The following is a 15,859-nucleotide window of genomic DNA, read 5'->3' on the forward strand; positions in this document are numbered from 1 at the left end:
CATAACTTTTATTACAGTGTATTGCCATAACTGTTCTAGTTTTAGTTGTTGTTAATCTCTTACTGTGCCTAATTTATACATTACACTTTATCATAAGTATGTATATATTAAAAAAACACAGTATGGGCTGGGCGTAGTGGCTCATGCCTGTAATCCCAGCACTTTGGGAGGCCGAGGCGGGAGGATCACCAGAGGTCAGGAGTTTGAGACCAGCCTGACCAACATGGTGAAATGCCGTCTCTACTAAAAATACAAAATTAGCCAGGTGTGGTGGCACATGCCTGTACTCCCAGCTACCTGGGAGGCTGAGGCAGGAGAATTGCTTGAACCCGGGAGGTGAAGGTTGCAGTGAGCCAAGATCATGCCATTGCACTCCAGCCTGGGCAACAAGAATGAAACTCCATCTAAAAAAAAACAAAAACAAAAACAAACAAACAAAAAACAGTATGTATAGAAAAAACACAGTATTTATAGGGTTCAGTGCTAGCTGTAGTTCTAGGCATCCACTGGGGTTCTGAGAACACATCTCCCTTGGATGAGGGGGCTTGCTATAATTTTAAAATCAGATACCAAAAGAAGACTCCAAGGTTTCTGGCCTACTGAAGCCATTCATTGAAATAGGAGAGACTGTAGAAGGAGAAGGTTTGGTGCTACGGGGAAGAGTAAGTATGCAGTTGTGAGAGTTTTAAAAGTTAGTCTTCAAGTTCTTTAAAACTCCTCTCATCAAGAAGTAGAGATGAATTCCTCTCCTCTTGAATAAGGACTAAACTTAGTGACTCATTTCTGACAACCAAATATGGCAGAAGTGATACCATGTGACATTTGAGACAGTATCATAACAGGCGACAGAGCTTCCATCTGACTTTCTCTCAGAATGCTTGTTCTTGGAACCTAGCCACCATCTACTGAGGAAGTGTAAGCCACAATAAGAAGCCACATATAACTGTCTTGGCCAGCAGCCCCAGCTGTGGTCCTAGCTGAAGCCAGTATAAACCACCAAACTTGTGAAAAAAGAAGCTTTTGAGATAATTCCAACCCCAGCCACCATCAGACAACAGTCACATAAGACTCAAGGAGAGAAAAGCATAGTTCAGCCCAGTCCACTCCCAGAACAGTAAGAACTAACAGTAATAAATTATTGATATTTTACTCTCTTACATTTCAGGTAGTTTGTTACACAGCAATAGCAATGGTAGTCACAACAAGGGATCACAATTTCACTCTTAAAATTATCCATAGTATCTTTCATTACTCAAACATCAGTGGGAAAACAACTCATTTTCTTTCTTCAAAATTACAATCAAATTAATTTTTTTAATCTAAGGCAGCAAAGTCTTATTACTATATTGTGAAAACTTGAAAAATACTGAAGAATTACTATTTAGCATATAATAAATTTTAACAGGCATCAAACCAGCTGTTAAATCTTATAGCTAAAGACAAAATTGTTATCAACATAAAAACTGCATAAAACTGGGCAATGAGCAAGCATAATCATCAAATAAACATTTTATACAAATAAAAGGAGTAGGCCGGGCGTGGTGGCTCACGCCTGTAATCCCAACACTTTGGGAGGCCGATGTGGATGGATCATGAGGTCAGGAGATCGAGACCATCCCGGCTAACACGGTGAAACCCCGTCTCTACTAAGAATACACAAACAAAATTAGCTGGGCATGGTGGCGGGCACCTGTAGTACCAGCTACTTGGGAGGCTGAGGCAGGAGAATGGTGTGAACCCAGGAGGTGGAGCTTGCAGTAAGCCAAGATTGGGCCACTGCACTCCAGCCTGGGTGACAGAGTGAGACTGTCTCAAAAAAAAAAAAAAAAAAAAAAAACAAAAGGAGTAAGCATGTATTAGCTTCATTAGTGACGACACCATTAAAAAATGATTTTCAGTAACTACACAAAAAAAAGTAAATGAATTTGGTAGAAGAAATATTGAGTTTACACATTCCAAATGCAAAAATGGTAACCAGAGAAAGCTGGCATTAATTTGAGAGCAGTAGATGATAACTACAGAATAAGATGAAAAGTTCTAGTGAAAAATTTTTTCTGTTAAAATATTTTTCAGTAACTGATTTTTAAAATGAATATGTTTCATAATGAGTATATAAAATATTTAGAGAAGTTGTTTAGAATTTATTTAGAAGTTATTAGACTAGAGAAGTTATAATCACATACAAAATCAAACAATCATCAGATAGTATACTAAATCACACTGGTATACAAAAGTGATCAAACTGAATAATTTATCATTGCTTAGGAAATAAAAATTGTAGCCAGAAAAATAGATTAGTTCTTTAGAGTGACCTGAATAAGATGAACAGTAGCAAACAGGAATTACTGCCTTGTATTCAATAATTATCACATGCATGGGATATCACTACGTACACCCTTCACTTATAGTCACACATACCACATTCTCATTGACACTTATCATCATCTTGTTTTATGGTTATATAAGTATGTACACATATATACATACACACATATATATGTGTGTATACATTTGTATATTTATATGTGCACATTTGTATATTTATATATTTATGTATATACATATATAAATATCCATGTGTATATATGTTTATAAGCCCATTAACAGACTTGATAATTACACAAAACCAAAATGTCAAAAAAAAAAAAAAAGAACTAATAAAAACATTACTAGCTGTTTCATACCTGAAGTTGTAGGTACTTCCACAGTAATACTACTATACGGTGGAGGGGAAGAGTCAGTTTCAAGTGCTGGTGCTGAAGATGCAGCCTGCACAATCTGCGGTGCTGGGTTTGAAGTAGATGGCTGCTCTATAGCCGATGATTCTGAGTTATCCTCTTCATTAAGAAGCTAAGAGAACAAAAGAAAAAGAAAACATTAATGTAATGCTAATTATTTTTTTAATTTTAAGCTGATTTTATCATTTCAGACACAGCATCACTTTTTGGCCAAACACAAAGTAAAACGGCATTTTTAGATAGTATACAAAATCACACTAGTATTTCAAAGTTTTTGAAAAACAATTTGTAAAGACTTAGTTATTAAGAAGTTCAGAATTTTCAGTTTCTTTACAATAAAGAGGAAGATCAAATTAAGAATTTATAAAGAAAATATCATGATTCAAAATAGATACAAATTCATATGATCCTAAAGTAGATATCAAAGGTCTACCACATCCCTTGGATAAGCGGGCCTACTGTAATTTTAAAATCAAGTACCAAAAGAAGACTCCAAGGTTTCTGGCCTATTGAAGCCATTTATTGAAATCGGAGAGACTGTAGAAGAAGGTTTCGTGCTACGGGGAAGAGGAAGTATGCAATTGTAACAGTAGAGTTATTACATACTACAAAGAGAAGCAAAAATCCTAATAACATAGCCACGATACCATCTCTACTACCATCTCTTCCTACTTATGAGCCTCCTGAAAAAATGTGTGAATGAATCTAGAATAATTGGACATGAAAGCTGAATTAATGAAATGGAATAATGTGGAGTACGCTAGTAGGTTTTCCCAAGTACAAAAAAAATTACTAAAGCAAGGCTGGGCGCAGTGGCTCACACCTGTAATACCAGCATATTGGGAGGCCAAGGTGGGTGGATCACTTGAGGCCAGGAGTTTGAGACCAGCCTGGCCAACATGGTGAAGCCCTGTCTCTACTAAAAATACAAAAATTAGCTGAGTGTGGTGTCGCACACGTGTAATCCCAGCTACTTGGGTGGCTGAGGCAGGAGAACTGCTTGAACCCAGGAGGCGGAGGTTGCAATGAGCCAAAATTGCGCCAATGCACTCCAGCCTGGGTGACAGAGCGAGACTCCGACTCAAAAACAAACAAACCAACAAAAAAATTACTAAAGCAAAATGAGTTGATGTGTATATAAAATTCTAGCAAATGTTCTTCATCTCAACAAATTCATTAAGAGTTAATAAATGCTAATAACGTGTTAAGATCTTGAATTACTTAACTCAATCTCCACAACAACCTAGGAGATCCTAGGAGACAGAGACTGTTACTATATCACCAATAAAAGGAAAACAACAAACAAACAGGAAGTACAGAAGCTAAAGTAACTTGCCAAATGTCACAACAGTAAGAAAGGGTAGAGTAAGGAATTAAAACCAAGCAGTGTGACTGAAGACCTTTTACTTCATTTATGGTAACCTTTGAAATGGCCATTCCTCACGAATTGGTAATAACTACATGAAGACAAACTAAGATGAGTCAAAGGCATCAATACGATAAAAAGTGATTCATCAAGAAGTACTTTGATCCTTAAATATATTTGGCAAAAAGTCTTATTAAAAATTTTTAAGATACTTTTAAAACTGGAATCTCTTTCAAAAGAAACTACTAGTTTTCCATATTATTTAATTTTCATATTTTAATTTATTCCTGTTACTCTAAGAAATTCAAGTTAAAAATAATCCCCCAAATAAATTTTGTCACAGAGCTAGTATACATACCAATTTGAATGTAACGTAGCAAAATGAACATGAATTTTGGAATTTAGAAATAACAGCATGTTGGACTGGGCACAGTGGCTGGCACCTGTAATCCCAGCACTTTGGGAGGCTGAGGTAAGCGGATTGCTTGAGCTCAGGTGTTCAAGACCAACCTGGGCAATATGGTGAAACCCAATCTCTACCAAAAAATACAAAAAATGGTCAGGTCTGGCATGTGACTGTAGTCCCAGTTACTAAGGTGGCTGAGGTGGGAGAATCATTTGAGCCTAGGAGGATGAGGCTGCAGTGAGCCGTGATCATGCTACTGCACTCCAGCCTGGATGATAGGGTAAGACATTGTCTTAAAAAGAAAAAAGAAAAGAAAGGAAGATCAGCATGTAAATTTTTGCTCTACCTTTTAGGACCTCTGATAAAATCTTCTCCATGTCTTAGTGTTCACCTATTAGCTCTGAATGCAGCCAAAATCCTCATAGGTTTGTAAAATAATATTTGGAAAGCATCTAATATAACAACCAACACACTGAAGGATTTAACAAATACTATTCTCCCACTTCTTCCCTTTTATTTAGTTTATTTCATCACCTCAAAGAGAAATTATGTGGTACTCTCTAACAATCCAATCAGTAGTCACCCATCTCTGAAATAAATAAGTAAATGCAAAGTAAAACAAGACGTCAATTTACTACACATTGCTTTTTCCATGTCTTGGTAAATGATCACACTAGCAAAACATTTTTGTGAGAGATAGTAAATGTATTATAACTTAACAAACCTGTCATAACCATGCCTAAAATCATTTATGAAGTTGCTAAGACCACTCTTTCCACAAACATCATAACATTAAGATTTACATAATTAAATCAATTCACATAAACTGAATTCTAAGACCAAATAATCGTAAGTGAATTTTATGATTATGAGCCTTATGAAGTTTATATTTCTTGCAATACTTTTCCAAGTAGGCATTAAATGACTACCCTCTTGACTAGTGACATGTTGCACCTGGTATTACAATCCATCTCCCATGTCTTCCTACTACATGGTACCCAGGAGAATTCCTCACTTAATTATCTTTAAGTGATAATATTTTAAAACCAAAAATGTTAGATCAGCAAGGTAAGCCAAATAAAAGTATAATACAGATATCTACTTGTTAATATCACCTAAACAATTAATTGTGAAGGTGTCAAAAAGGGAAAACCACTTTTCCACATCTCTTATTAAAGCTGCAAATGTAAATACAGCGAGCTTTACAAATGAAAAATCTTATATGCAAAACAGCACTCTTCCAGTTTCTCAAAAAAAAACACTCTTTACTACATTGAATACATAAATGTGCTCCCTAGAATGACCAACTTACTTTCAAAAACTGTCAAAATTTACTCAAATAACTAAAGTGAAAGGAATAACTACAAACACTTTTATATATAAGCTCCAAAATAAAGCTTTGGAGCCTATAAAACATGCCCTAATTTATTTCAACTGCCCTAGCTAACACCTACGGTTTTGACAAAGTTATAATATGTGAATATTACCATACATTAACAGTAAAACCCACTAACTCAGTCAACGACCGCTACCTACTGTAGCATATATAACTTTCAATTTACTTTAAATAAAATTCTGTAATTTTGATAGATTTTCCAGCAATAAAATTGCCTCTGTGAATTAACCAACTTTGACTGCCTTTTAAACAAATCCACTATGAGGGTTAAAATAAAATCATATTTATCAAATTAAACAATTCCACTTGAGAATAATTTCTCTTAATCATGTTCTCCAATGGTTCTATTTGACATTCATTAACAATTACCTAAACAGCAAAAAAGGGAGGAGAGGGAAGGCAGGAGAGGAGGAGACCTACTTGTATACAGTGATGCCTAAGCTCTGTGCCCTATTTATACACCACCTCAAAAGCTATCATACCTGCTCTTCCTACGTATGAGCCTCCTGAAAAAATGTGGGCAATATAGCACATGAAAACTAAACTGTCTTTAATGTATCAACCAGGGTGGTGAAAAGTTATATAGTGAATGAACTGAAATTGTTTTTTGTCTAAAGAAAAAAAAATGACAACAGAGCTGTCTTAAAAGCATTTGTAGCTAGTCTTTATAGATATATACTGAGCATTTTTAATAACAAGAAAACTGTAAGCATTATGATTAACTCTAGCTAGAAGTACAGCCTTCCAGTGTATAAAGATTGTTTCTTTTACTTTTATTGGCATGTATCCTATATAATAACCTTTCATTCTATCTTAAGGTGATAAAACATTAATGTAATAACTGGATGTTTTGCTTTTGAGAAGCTAGAGACCTCACTGAATGTTCTCTAAAAGAACCAAGATAAGAATGTGTAGATGTGCTATCAAGTGTTGCTTGGCAAGCAGTGCACTACATTAGAGTCTGGTGGTTCAGCCAGCAATGTGACCTCTTCTCATTTCTTTTCTGTTTTAATTTGGATGTAGGTTAGACCTACAGGAAAAGAACTGTAATTTTTAAAAAGTCATTTTTAAAGTAGTAAAAAAAAGTGATCTAAAAAACCAATGAATATGTAAACTATCATATTATTACTATATTTAGCATTGGAATAAGAGTTGTTGCAATGAGATAAATTTTAGCTCAATAAAAAACTTGGCTGAGTGTGGTGGCTCACACCTTGTAATCCCGACAGGAGGATCACTGGAGCCCGGGAATTCAAGACCAGCCTGGGCAACACAAGGAGACCCTGTCTCTACAAATAATAAGCAGACCTAGCTACTTGGGAGGCTGAGGCAGGAGGATAACCTGAGCCCGGAAGGTGGAGGCTGCAGTGAGCAGTGATCGCCCCACTGCAGCCCAGCCTGGGTGACAAAGTGAGACTCTTGTCTCCAAAAAACAAAACAAAAACTTTTTTACTATTGGAGCTACCCATGGCACTAGATTTTTAGTGAGGCAACAAGTACTTTCATGCAGAGTTTGGATGATGATCTGGCAAGGCTGTGGTATAACTAGAGTGAGCATACACCCGTTTTTCCCAAGATACTTCCACTTCATACTTGTTGTTCCAGGGTCCCACCCAATTCATCATGTTCCAATTTTGTAAAATTAAATAGTCAATCTATATATCATGAACCTCTTGTCCTCAGTGGAATATTAGAGTAGATGACAAAGGCTCCTTCTAACTCTAAGACACTATGACCCCTGCCCACCCCACTCCCCCCGGAAAAAAAAAAAAACCTTAGAGTATATCATTCTGTGTCACCTTTTTAACACCTGGTTTAGGGGGAAAAAAAACAGATTAGAATTACAATAAAATCAAATAGCAGAGTCAAGCTACTCATTGAAGTTACCCAAGAAGAAGGTGAGCTACCTCATCTGTGCTCCTAGGAATTAATAGCAGGTGATAAGAAATCTCCGCAGACAGCCTAAGTGTTCTAAACCAACAGCTCAGAAGAAAGGTACCCATTAAATAGTGCTGCTCAGCATACTGTGCTAGATTTTCTACCAATAAAACTGACTTACGGCAGTCGTTCTCATATAAACACTCAATTTGGCAAATTAGAATTTTCTTAAATTTAGGGTTATTTTACAAATGTCTTTCCCACTAAACCTCTGCTATCTCTAGACACTTTCGTGCTAGTGGGAGCTAGCATATGACAAAGCAAAAATATGAACCATTAGGAAACAAATCTATAAGCTGAAAATAAATATCAATGAAAAAACTGCAAGTTAGCAAATCATGCCTAATTTTCAGCTGCTTGTTTTGAAAACAAAGTGATGTGATTTTAAATTTTATAATATAACACAGGTATATATTCTGCTAGTAAAAACATTTCTTGTTAGTATGACAGAACATATCTGTACAGTTGTGTGCCACATAATGACGTTTAGTTCAACGATGGGACACATATAAGATAGTGGTCTCATAAGATTATATCATACTTTTACTGTACTTGTTCTATGTTTATATATACAAATACTCACCATTGTGTTACAACAGTATTCAGTACAGTAACATGCTGTACAAGTTTATAGCCTAGGAGCAATAAGGCTATACCATACAGCCAAGGTATGTAGTAGGCTATACCATCTAGGTTTGTGAAATTAGTCTACGATGTTCACCCAATGACGAAATCACCTATTGCATTCTCAGAGCATATCCCCATTGTTCAGCCACACATGACTGTATTTTATTGTCTACACAAAGAGCACCATGAGCTCCAATCCAGATGCTCAACTACTATTGAAAATGATATAATCTGGAATTGTAACCAAGCAACTTTGAAGAATGCAAATCAGAAAGAGTATCTTTTTAAAAAAACGTTTAAGGGGGGGATAATTAAGCAGGCAAGAAGAGATGAAAGAATAGAAAACAAAACTTATATTGTCAGACTAGACTGTTTTTCTGAGCTCCAGGACTGTATATCCACTCATTAATCCTTTGCTTTAAATAACACTAAGCATAATCACATACAAAAAAGGAATCTGTGTTTATATATGTTCAACTATCTTCCTCCTAACCCTCACTGCTTAGCTAACTCTACATATTGTTCAGATTTCAGTTTAAAATCAAGTTCTAAGGAAAGCCTCTCTTGCCTCCCAAATGTAGATTAGAACTCTTTGATATAATCTTAACTTTAACCCTGTTCTTCAGAGCACTTATCACAATAGCAATTTTATTTATGTAATCACTCATTTACAATCTTTTTCCCAGCTAAAGTAACAGCTCTCCAAAAGTGGAGGTTATATCTGTCTTGTTGAACACTGTGAAAATATTAAATAAAAGTAAGTTCCCCAAAGTACTCTGCTTCAGCTTTGGTTAAAATTTAAAGAAAATATAATATAGGTCACCAGTCATAATGACATAAGATGGAAAGCCCTGAGAGAGAAGAATCTTGCTAACACAAGTATTCTGACATCTCTAACAGCTAGTACTACTTTTCTTAATATGTTGCCATTACTTTTAATGGCAAAACCGCAATTACTTTTGCACCAACCTAATACATTAAAGGAGAGAGGGCTAGAGAACATTAACTTCTCAAAACAAAGAAGCCAAACAGGTAGGATAAAGATCTTATATAAATTTCTATTTAAAAAAGAATCACAACTCTGGTCAAATTCCTTTTCGTGTGTTAAAACTGCAACATAAATATACTAAATACCAAGATTCCCTCCTGGAATACAACATGCTCTATATGGCACATTCATTAGTTGTGTTTACACGCCTTTAATTAAAAGAGATATGCTTCTTGAAATCTTACAAAATATCAACAAAAACATACTCTCTTCAAAATTCTATTTACCTGACTCAGATCTTAGCCAAGAAAAAAAGTATTTACAAATCTGTCCTACAATTATGACTTTTTATCAATAGGTCAATGTGATCTGAACATATTAATAGCTTGCTGATCTCCTAATCCTTAATGGAAAAAAAAAAAAAAGAAGAGAAAAAAAACAACATAAAGGAGAGAAAAACATGAGTGTGCTGGGTTGACACCTTCTCACACTTTCTTTCCTCTAAGGTTGTCTATCTTCCAGGACGCTGCTCCCTGCTGGGCTCCACTCACCCTCTCAAAGTCTTCTGAAAATCCAACAATCTAGCTCCCATCAATTTATCATGAAAAGCCCACAATGTATGTCATTAATATCTATATGTTTCATCATGGGATGATGTTCAGCTCACTTTTTGTAGTTTTATATTACAATATGTGTTAGATATATTTTAAGTTTACTTTTAAAAGATGACATTTTTTGAAGTCTGGCAACTAACCTGAGTTTGTGTCTCTCCATAGTACAATATCTTGATTTCATTACAGCATGGAACTTTTTGAATATTTGCTGGTGACTATGCTGTGTGTTAAACAGAGTAGACATGTGACTGTCTCCCTAAAATCCTTTCCATAACTCTTTCATTGTAAGTCCACAGTAATTTCTGTGGGAATTAACCCACCCGACTCCAAGGCTAACTCCAACTACATTAATCAGGATACTCCTCTGGCATGGCAACTGGTTCCCAGCCAGCATGGCTCTCCTCCTGGGCAGGATACCTGGATCAAAGGTACGTGATAAGGTAACCTAAAATAATCCAATTATAGTAAAGACCATGGCACATTTTAATATTCATGTAAATTAACCAAGCTGACTAATTTCCAAGACAAATATGGCTTCCATCAAATTATGTTTTAATAAAATGACAATACAGAGTGATCCTAGTTTTTAAGATTTTCCTCTTACTTAAGTGGCTTGGAGACCATAATTTAGAAACCCAAATGGAGAAGCTACAACCACAGGACCTGCCCAAACTGGGCCTACTCTGTCAATAACAAAACGTCAAGTACCTTTTAGGTGTAACAGATTCAGAGACTGCAGGACATGTAGCCTGGGCAAGTGCAATAGAAAAAGCTTGACTTCTAACAATCCCCACAACCAAAGAATCCTCCCCTCAAAACCAAGAAGACTGGGATGTGACCAAAAGAAGGGGTTCATTGGCCCAGAAGATCTGAGGCTACAGTCCGCATCAATATACGTTTCCACAAATGGTCAAATTTGCAGCTCTCCAATCAGACCCTGCCAAGCCAACATTCCTAAATCCTTTTCCTGGCCCTCTGATCCCTTAAGAGTTGCCTTAGAACCTAAACTGGGGAGACAGATTTGAATCTGTTCCTATCTTCTCACTTACCAGTTTTGCAATAAAGCCTTTTTTTTTTTTTCTCAAAAGCCAGTGCCACATACTATTGGTCTCTGTGCATGCATACGCAGCAACGGCAAGCCTGAATAATAAAATAATAATTTGATTGTTATATAATAAAATTATATATAAAATATACATATAAAATTTCTTTTATATAAAATAAAAGAAAAATATATAATATCTGTGCATGCATACGCAGCAACGGCAGGCCTGAATAATAAAAGACTGAAGTCTCACACATAAAAGCATAGAAAAATATCAAAATATTCAGCAATCAGAATCTGAACATTAAGAGGTTTTAAAAGCAAAACTATTTAGGGAGAACAGAAAACAAGAACTAGTAAATTCTAACTGCAACCATTTCCTTCCAGGAAACATTCACTTGCAAGTCTGTGCTGCTTTCTGAGCCCCTGGGGTCTTAGGGACACCTGGCAATCTCTAATTAGATTTAGGAATATGTCTGCATTCCCAATCAGATCATAAGCTTTTGATATTTAGGAAATATGCTTTGTTCATCTTGGTATCCCCTAAATCAGGTAGCAGAGTTTAGGGCATAGAATTGGCTTCATATTAAATATACTGTCCTCTAAGCCTCCTAGAGTTTTTCCCTCATGGAAATGGGAGCTTGTCAAATAATGGATGCAATATGCACTGAATACCTCAAGATTCAGTATCACACACCTCACAGATTTCTATGATTCCCACAGTGCTCTACATATACAAACCTGAAATATTTCATCATTCAACTGTTACGAGGCAGTCACCATAATTTAGTAAGTAAATATCTGACCCTAAAAGTTTACTAAATTAAGCAATGGTTTCTGAAAACTACAGGTCACTGAATATATATCCCAAACAAGAATATAAATTCCAACCCCACATCACCTAAGTCTTTATAACAACTACTACTTTCGTGATGGCCATGCTTACCATAGCTAGACGAGACAGCTAAGGAAATCAAAATATTGTACCCCAAATTATACGTCTTTGACATAATTTGAGATTGCTATTCGGAGGGCCTGCAAACATAAGTAGCCCTGAAAAGCTATCTTTTGTGGGAGATTTCCATTTATAGAGAAAATCTACATTGATGCAGCCAGGCTTTCTCTGAGGGCCTTCCCTTGTCCAATCCAGGAAAGTTTAACTGAGAGTCTGACACCTTTAAAGTCTAAAACAATCATTTACCATCTATTGTCTGAAGGCTGCAACCCATGAGGTTTCATCTACATAACAAGGCCACCTTTTTTCTTTTCTTTTTTTTTTTTTTCTTTTTGAGACAGAGTCTCGCTCTGTCACCCAGGCTTGAGTGAAGTGGCAAGATCTCAGCTCACTGCAACCTCTGCCTCCCAGGTTAAAGCAATTCTCCTGCCTCAGCCTCCCAAGTAGCTGAGATTACAGGTGTGTGCCACCACACCTGGGTAATTTTTGTATTTTTAGTAGAGACAGGGTTTCACTATGTTGGCCAGCCGGTCTCGAACTCCTGACCTCAGGTGATCCACCTGCCTCAGACCCCGAAAGTGCTGGGATTGCAAGCTTACAAGCGTGAGCCACCGCACCCGGGCAACAAGACCATCTTTGATAGCCAAGTCCTCCTCTTCTCTCCATCCCATTACCTGTTTTGCCACTATAACCTATTTTGCCACAATCCAAGCCCCATTCTTTCTATAACCTCAAGATGGTATATAAGCTTCTGAATCCATTGTGGGGTTGGCAGTAATCACTCTGTGGTTCTCCCCTGTGTGCATCTTCATAAGTTTTTACTCCATTTTTCCTATTAATCTGCCTTTAGTCAGCTGATTTTTCAGAGAACTTTTGGAAGGCAATGGGGAATTAGTTTCCCTTGGCTCCTACACAGCCAATAGTAAAAACAGTCAAAAAAAAAAAAAAAAAAAAAAAAACCACCATGGGCTCACCTTCTCCCATTACAGAATAAAAGAGTAGGCTAAGGTCAGTGGATTAGGGATTAACTGCCTAATACTTTTAATACACTGATGGAAAAAGCATCAGTGACTTACAACACAGCAATAATAGCTAATGTTCATATACAGGACTTCTGACTGTCAAAAAAAAAAGTACACTCTTAAAAAACATATGAAAAAAAACAAAAATAGGTCACAAAAGAGACAACTTTTTATGCAGGTTAGTACAAACCAAAAATAAAATTCTAAGCCCCCCAACAATCCGAATGGACTCCTGTGATAGTTAATACTGAGTGTCAACTTGATTGAAGGATGCAAAGTATTGATTCTGGGTGTGATGGTGTTGCCAAAGGAGATTAACATCTGAGCCAGTGGGCTGGGAGAGGCAGACCCACACTTAATCTGAGTGGGCACCATCTAATCAACTGCCACCGCAGCTAGAATATAAAGCAGGCAGAAAAATGTGAAAAGACGAGACTGGCCTAGCCGACCTGCTTACATCTTTTTCCTGTGCTGGATGCTTCCTGCCCTCAAACATCGGACTCCAACTTCTTCAGTTTTGGGACTCACAACAGCTCTCCTTGCTACTCAGCTTGTAGACGCAAGGCCTACTGTGGGACCTTGTGATCGTGTGAGTTAATAAAGTTCTCTCTATATATATACATATATAGATAGATAATATATATCCCATTAGTTCTGTTCCTCTAGAGAACGCTAATACAACTCCTCCCCTTGGCCAAGGGCCTTCCAAAGTTAACCTGTAAAACTAATTCAGGCCATGATGAGAAGAGGGAGTGGACATGCCTCATTACCATTAAAATCAAAACAAACCTTAAGGCTGACAGAACAGACTCTGTAGGTCTGTTAAGAAGCAGGAAGGGAAGTTTAGAGAAAAAAGAATAAAAAGAAACGAACAAAGCCTCCAAGAAATTTGGGACTATGTGAAAAGACCAAATCTACGTCTGATTGGTGTACCTGAAAATGACGGGGAGAATGGAACCAAGTTGGAAAACACTCTGCAAGATATTATCCAAGAGAACTTCCCCAATCTAGCAAGGCAGGCCAACATTCAGATTCAGGAAATACAGAGAATACCACAAAGATACTCCTCGAGAAGAGCAACTCCAAGACACATAATTGTCAGATTCACCAACGTTGAAATGAAGGAAAAAATGTTAAGGGCAGCCAGAGAGAAAAGTCGGGTTACCCACAAAGGGAAGCCATCAGACTAACAGCTGATCTCTTGGCAGAAACTCTACAAGCCAGAAGAGAGTGGGGACCGATATTCAACATTCTTAAAGAAAAGAATTTTCAACCCAGAATTTCATATCCAGCCAAACTAAGCTTCATAAGTGAAGGAGAAATAAAATACTTTACAGACAAGCAAATGCTGAGTGATTTTGTCACCACCAGGTCTGCCCTAAAAGAGCTCCTAAAGGAAGCACTAAACATGGAAAGGAACAACCGGCACCAGCCCCTGCAAAAACATGCCAAATTGTAAAGACCATCGAGGCTAGGAAGAAACTGCATCAACTAACAAGCAAAATAACCAACTAACATCATAATGACAGGATCAAATTCACACATAACCATATTAACTTTAAATGTAAATGGGCTAAATGCTCCAATTAAAAGACACAGACTGGCAAATTGGATAAGGAGTCAAGACCCATCAGTGTGCTGTATTCAGGAAACCCATCTCACGTGCAGAGACACACATAGACTCAAAATAAAGGGATGGAGGAAGATCTAAAAGCAAATGGAAAACAAAAAGAGGCAGGGGTTGCAATCCTAGTCTCTGATAAAATAGACTTTAAACCAACAAAGATCAAAAGACACAAAGAAGGCCACTACATAATGGTAAAGGGATCAATTCAACAAGAAGAACTAACTATCCTAAATATATATGCACCCAACACAGGAGCACCTAGATTCATAAAGCAAGTCCTGAGTGACCCACAAAGGGACTTAAACTCCCACACAACAATAACGGGAGATTTTAACACCCCACTGTCAACATTAGACAGATCAATGAGACAGAAAGTTAACAAGGATATCCAGGAATTGAACCCAGCTCTGCACAAAGTGGACCTAATAGACATCTACAGAACTCTCCACCCCAAATCAACAGAATATACATTTTTTTCAGCACCACACCACACCTATTCCAAAATTGACCACATAGTTGGAAGTAAAGCTCTCCTCAGCAAATGTAAAAGAACAGAAATTATAACAAACTGTCTCTCAGACCACAGTGCAATCAAACTAGAACTCAGGATTCAGAAACTCACTCAAAACTGCTCAACTACATGGAAACTGAACAACCTGCTCCTGAATGACTATTGGGTACATAATGAAATGAAGGCAGAAATAAAGATGTTCTTTGAAACCAACGAGAACAAAGACACAACATACCAGAATCTCTGGGACACATTCAAAGCAGTGTGTAGAGGGAAATTTATAGCACTAAATGCCCACAAGAGAAAGCAGGAAAGATCCAAAATTGACACCCTAACATCACAATTAAAAGAACTAGAGAAGCAAGAGCAAACACATTCAAAAGCTAGCAGAAGGCTAGAAATAACTAAAATCAGAGCAGAACTGAAGGAAATAGAGACACAAAAAACCCTTCAAAAAATTAATGAATCCAGGAGCTTGTTTTTTGAAAAGATCAACAAAATTGATAGACTGCTAGCAAGACTAATAAAGAAGAAAAGAGAGAAGAATCAAATAGACGCAATAAAAAATGAAAAAGGGGCTATCACCACCAATCCCACAGAAATACAATCTACCATCACAGAATACT

General features: G+C 36.9%; 1 protein-coding gene across 7 annotated transcripts in view; it reads right to left on the bottom strand.

The window, feature by feature from the left end:
* The window catches only part of NDFIP2 (Nedd4 family interacting protein 2), an 83,041-nt gene that overhangs the window by 31,622 nt on the left and 35,560 nt on the right, over positions 1-15,859 (bottom strand). For all 7 annotated transcript variants that reach the window (XM_063618722.1, XM_063618721.1, XM_063618723.1 and 4 more), the window contains one exon: positions 2,685-2,850. In XM_063618722.1, the coding sequence (XP_063474792.1) occupies positions 2,685-2,850 (166 nt within the window). The remainder of the gene's footprint in view (positions 1-2,684; positions 2,851-15,859) is intronic.

This window comes from Symphalangus syndactylus, chromosome 15 (assembly GCF_028878055.3).
Source record: "Symphalangus syndactylus isolate Jambi chromosome 15, NHGRI_mSymSyn1-v2.1_pri, whole genome shotgun sequence".
Lineage (NCBI taxonomy): Eukaryota > Metazoa > Chordata > Mammalia > Primates > Hylobatidae > Symphalangus > Symphalangus syndactylus.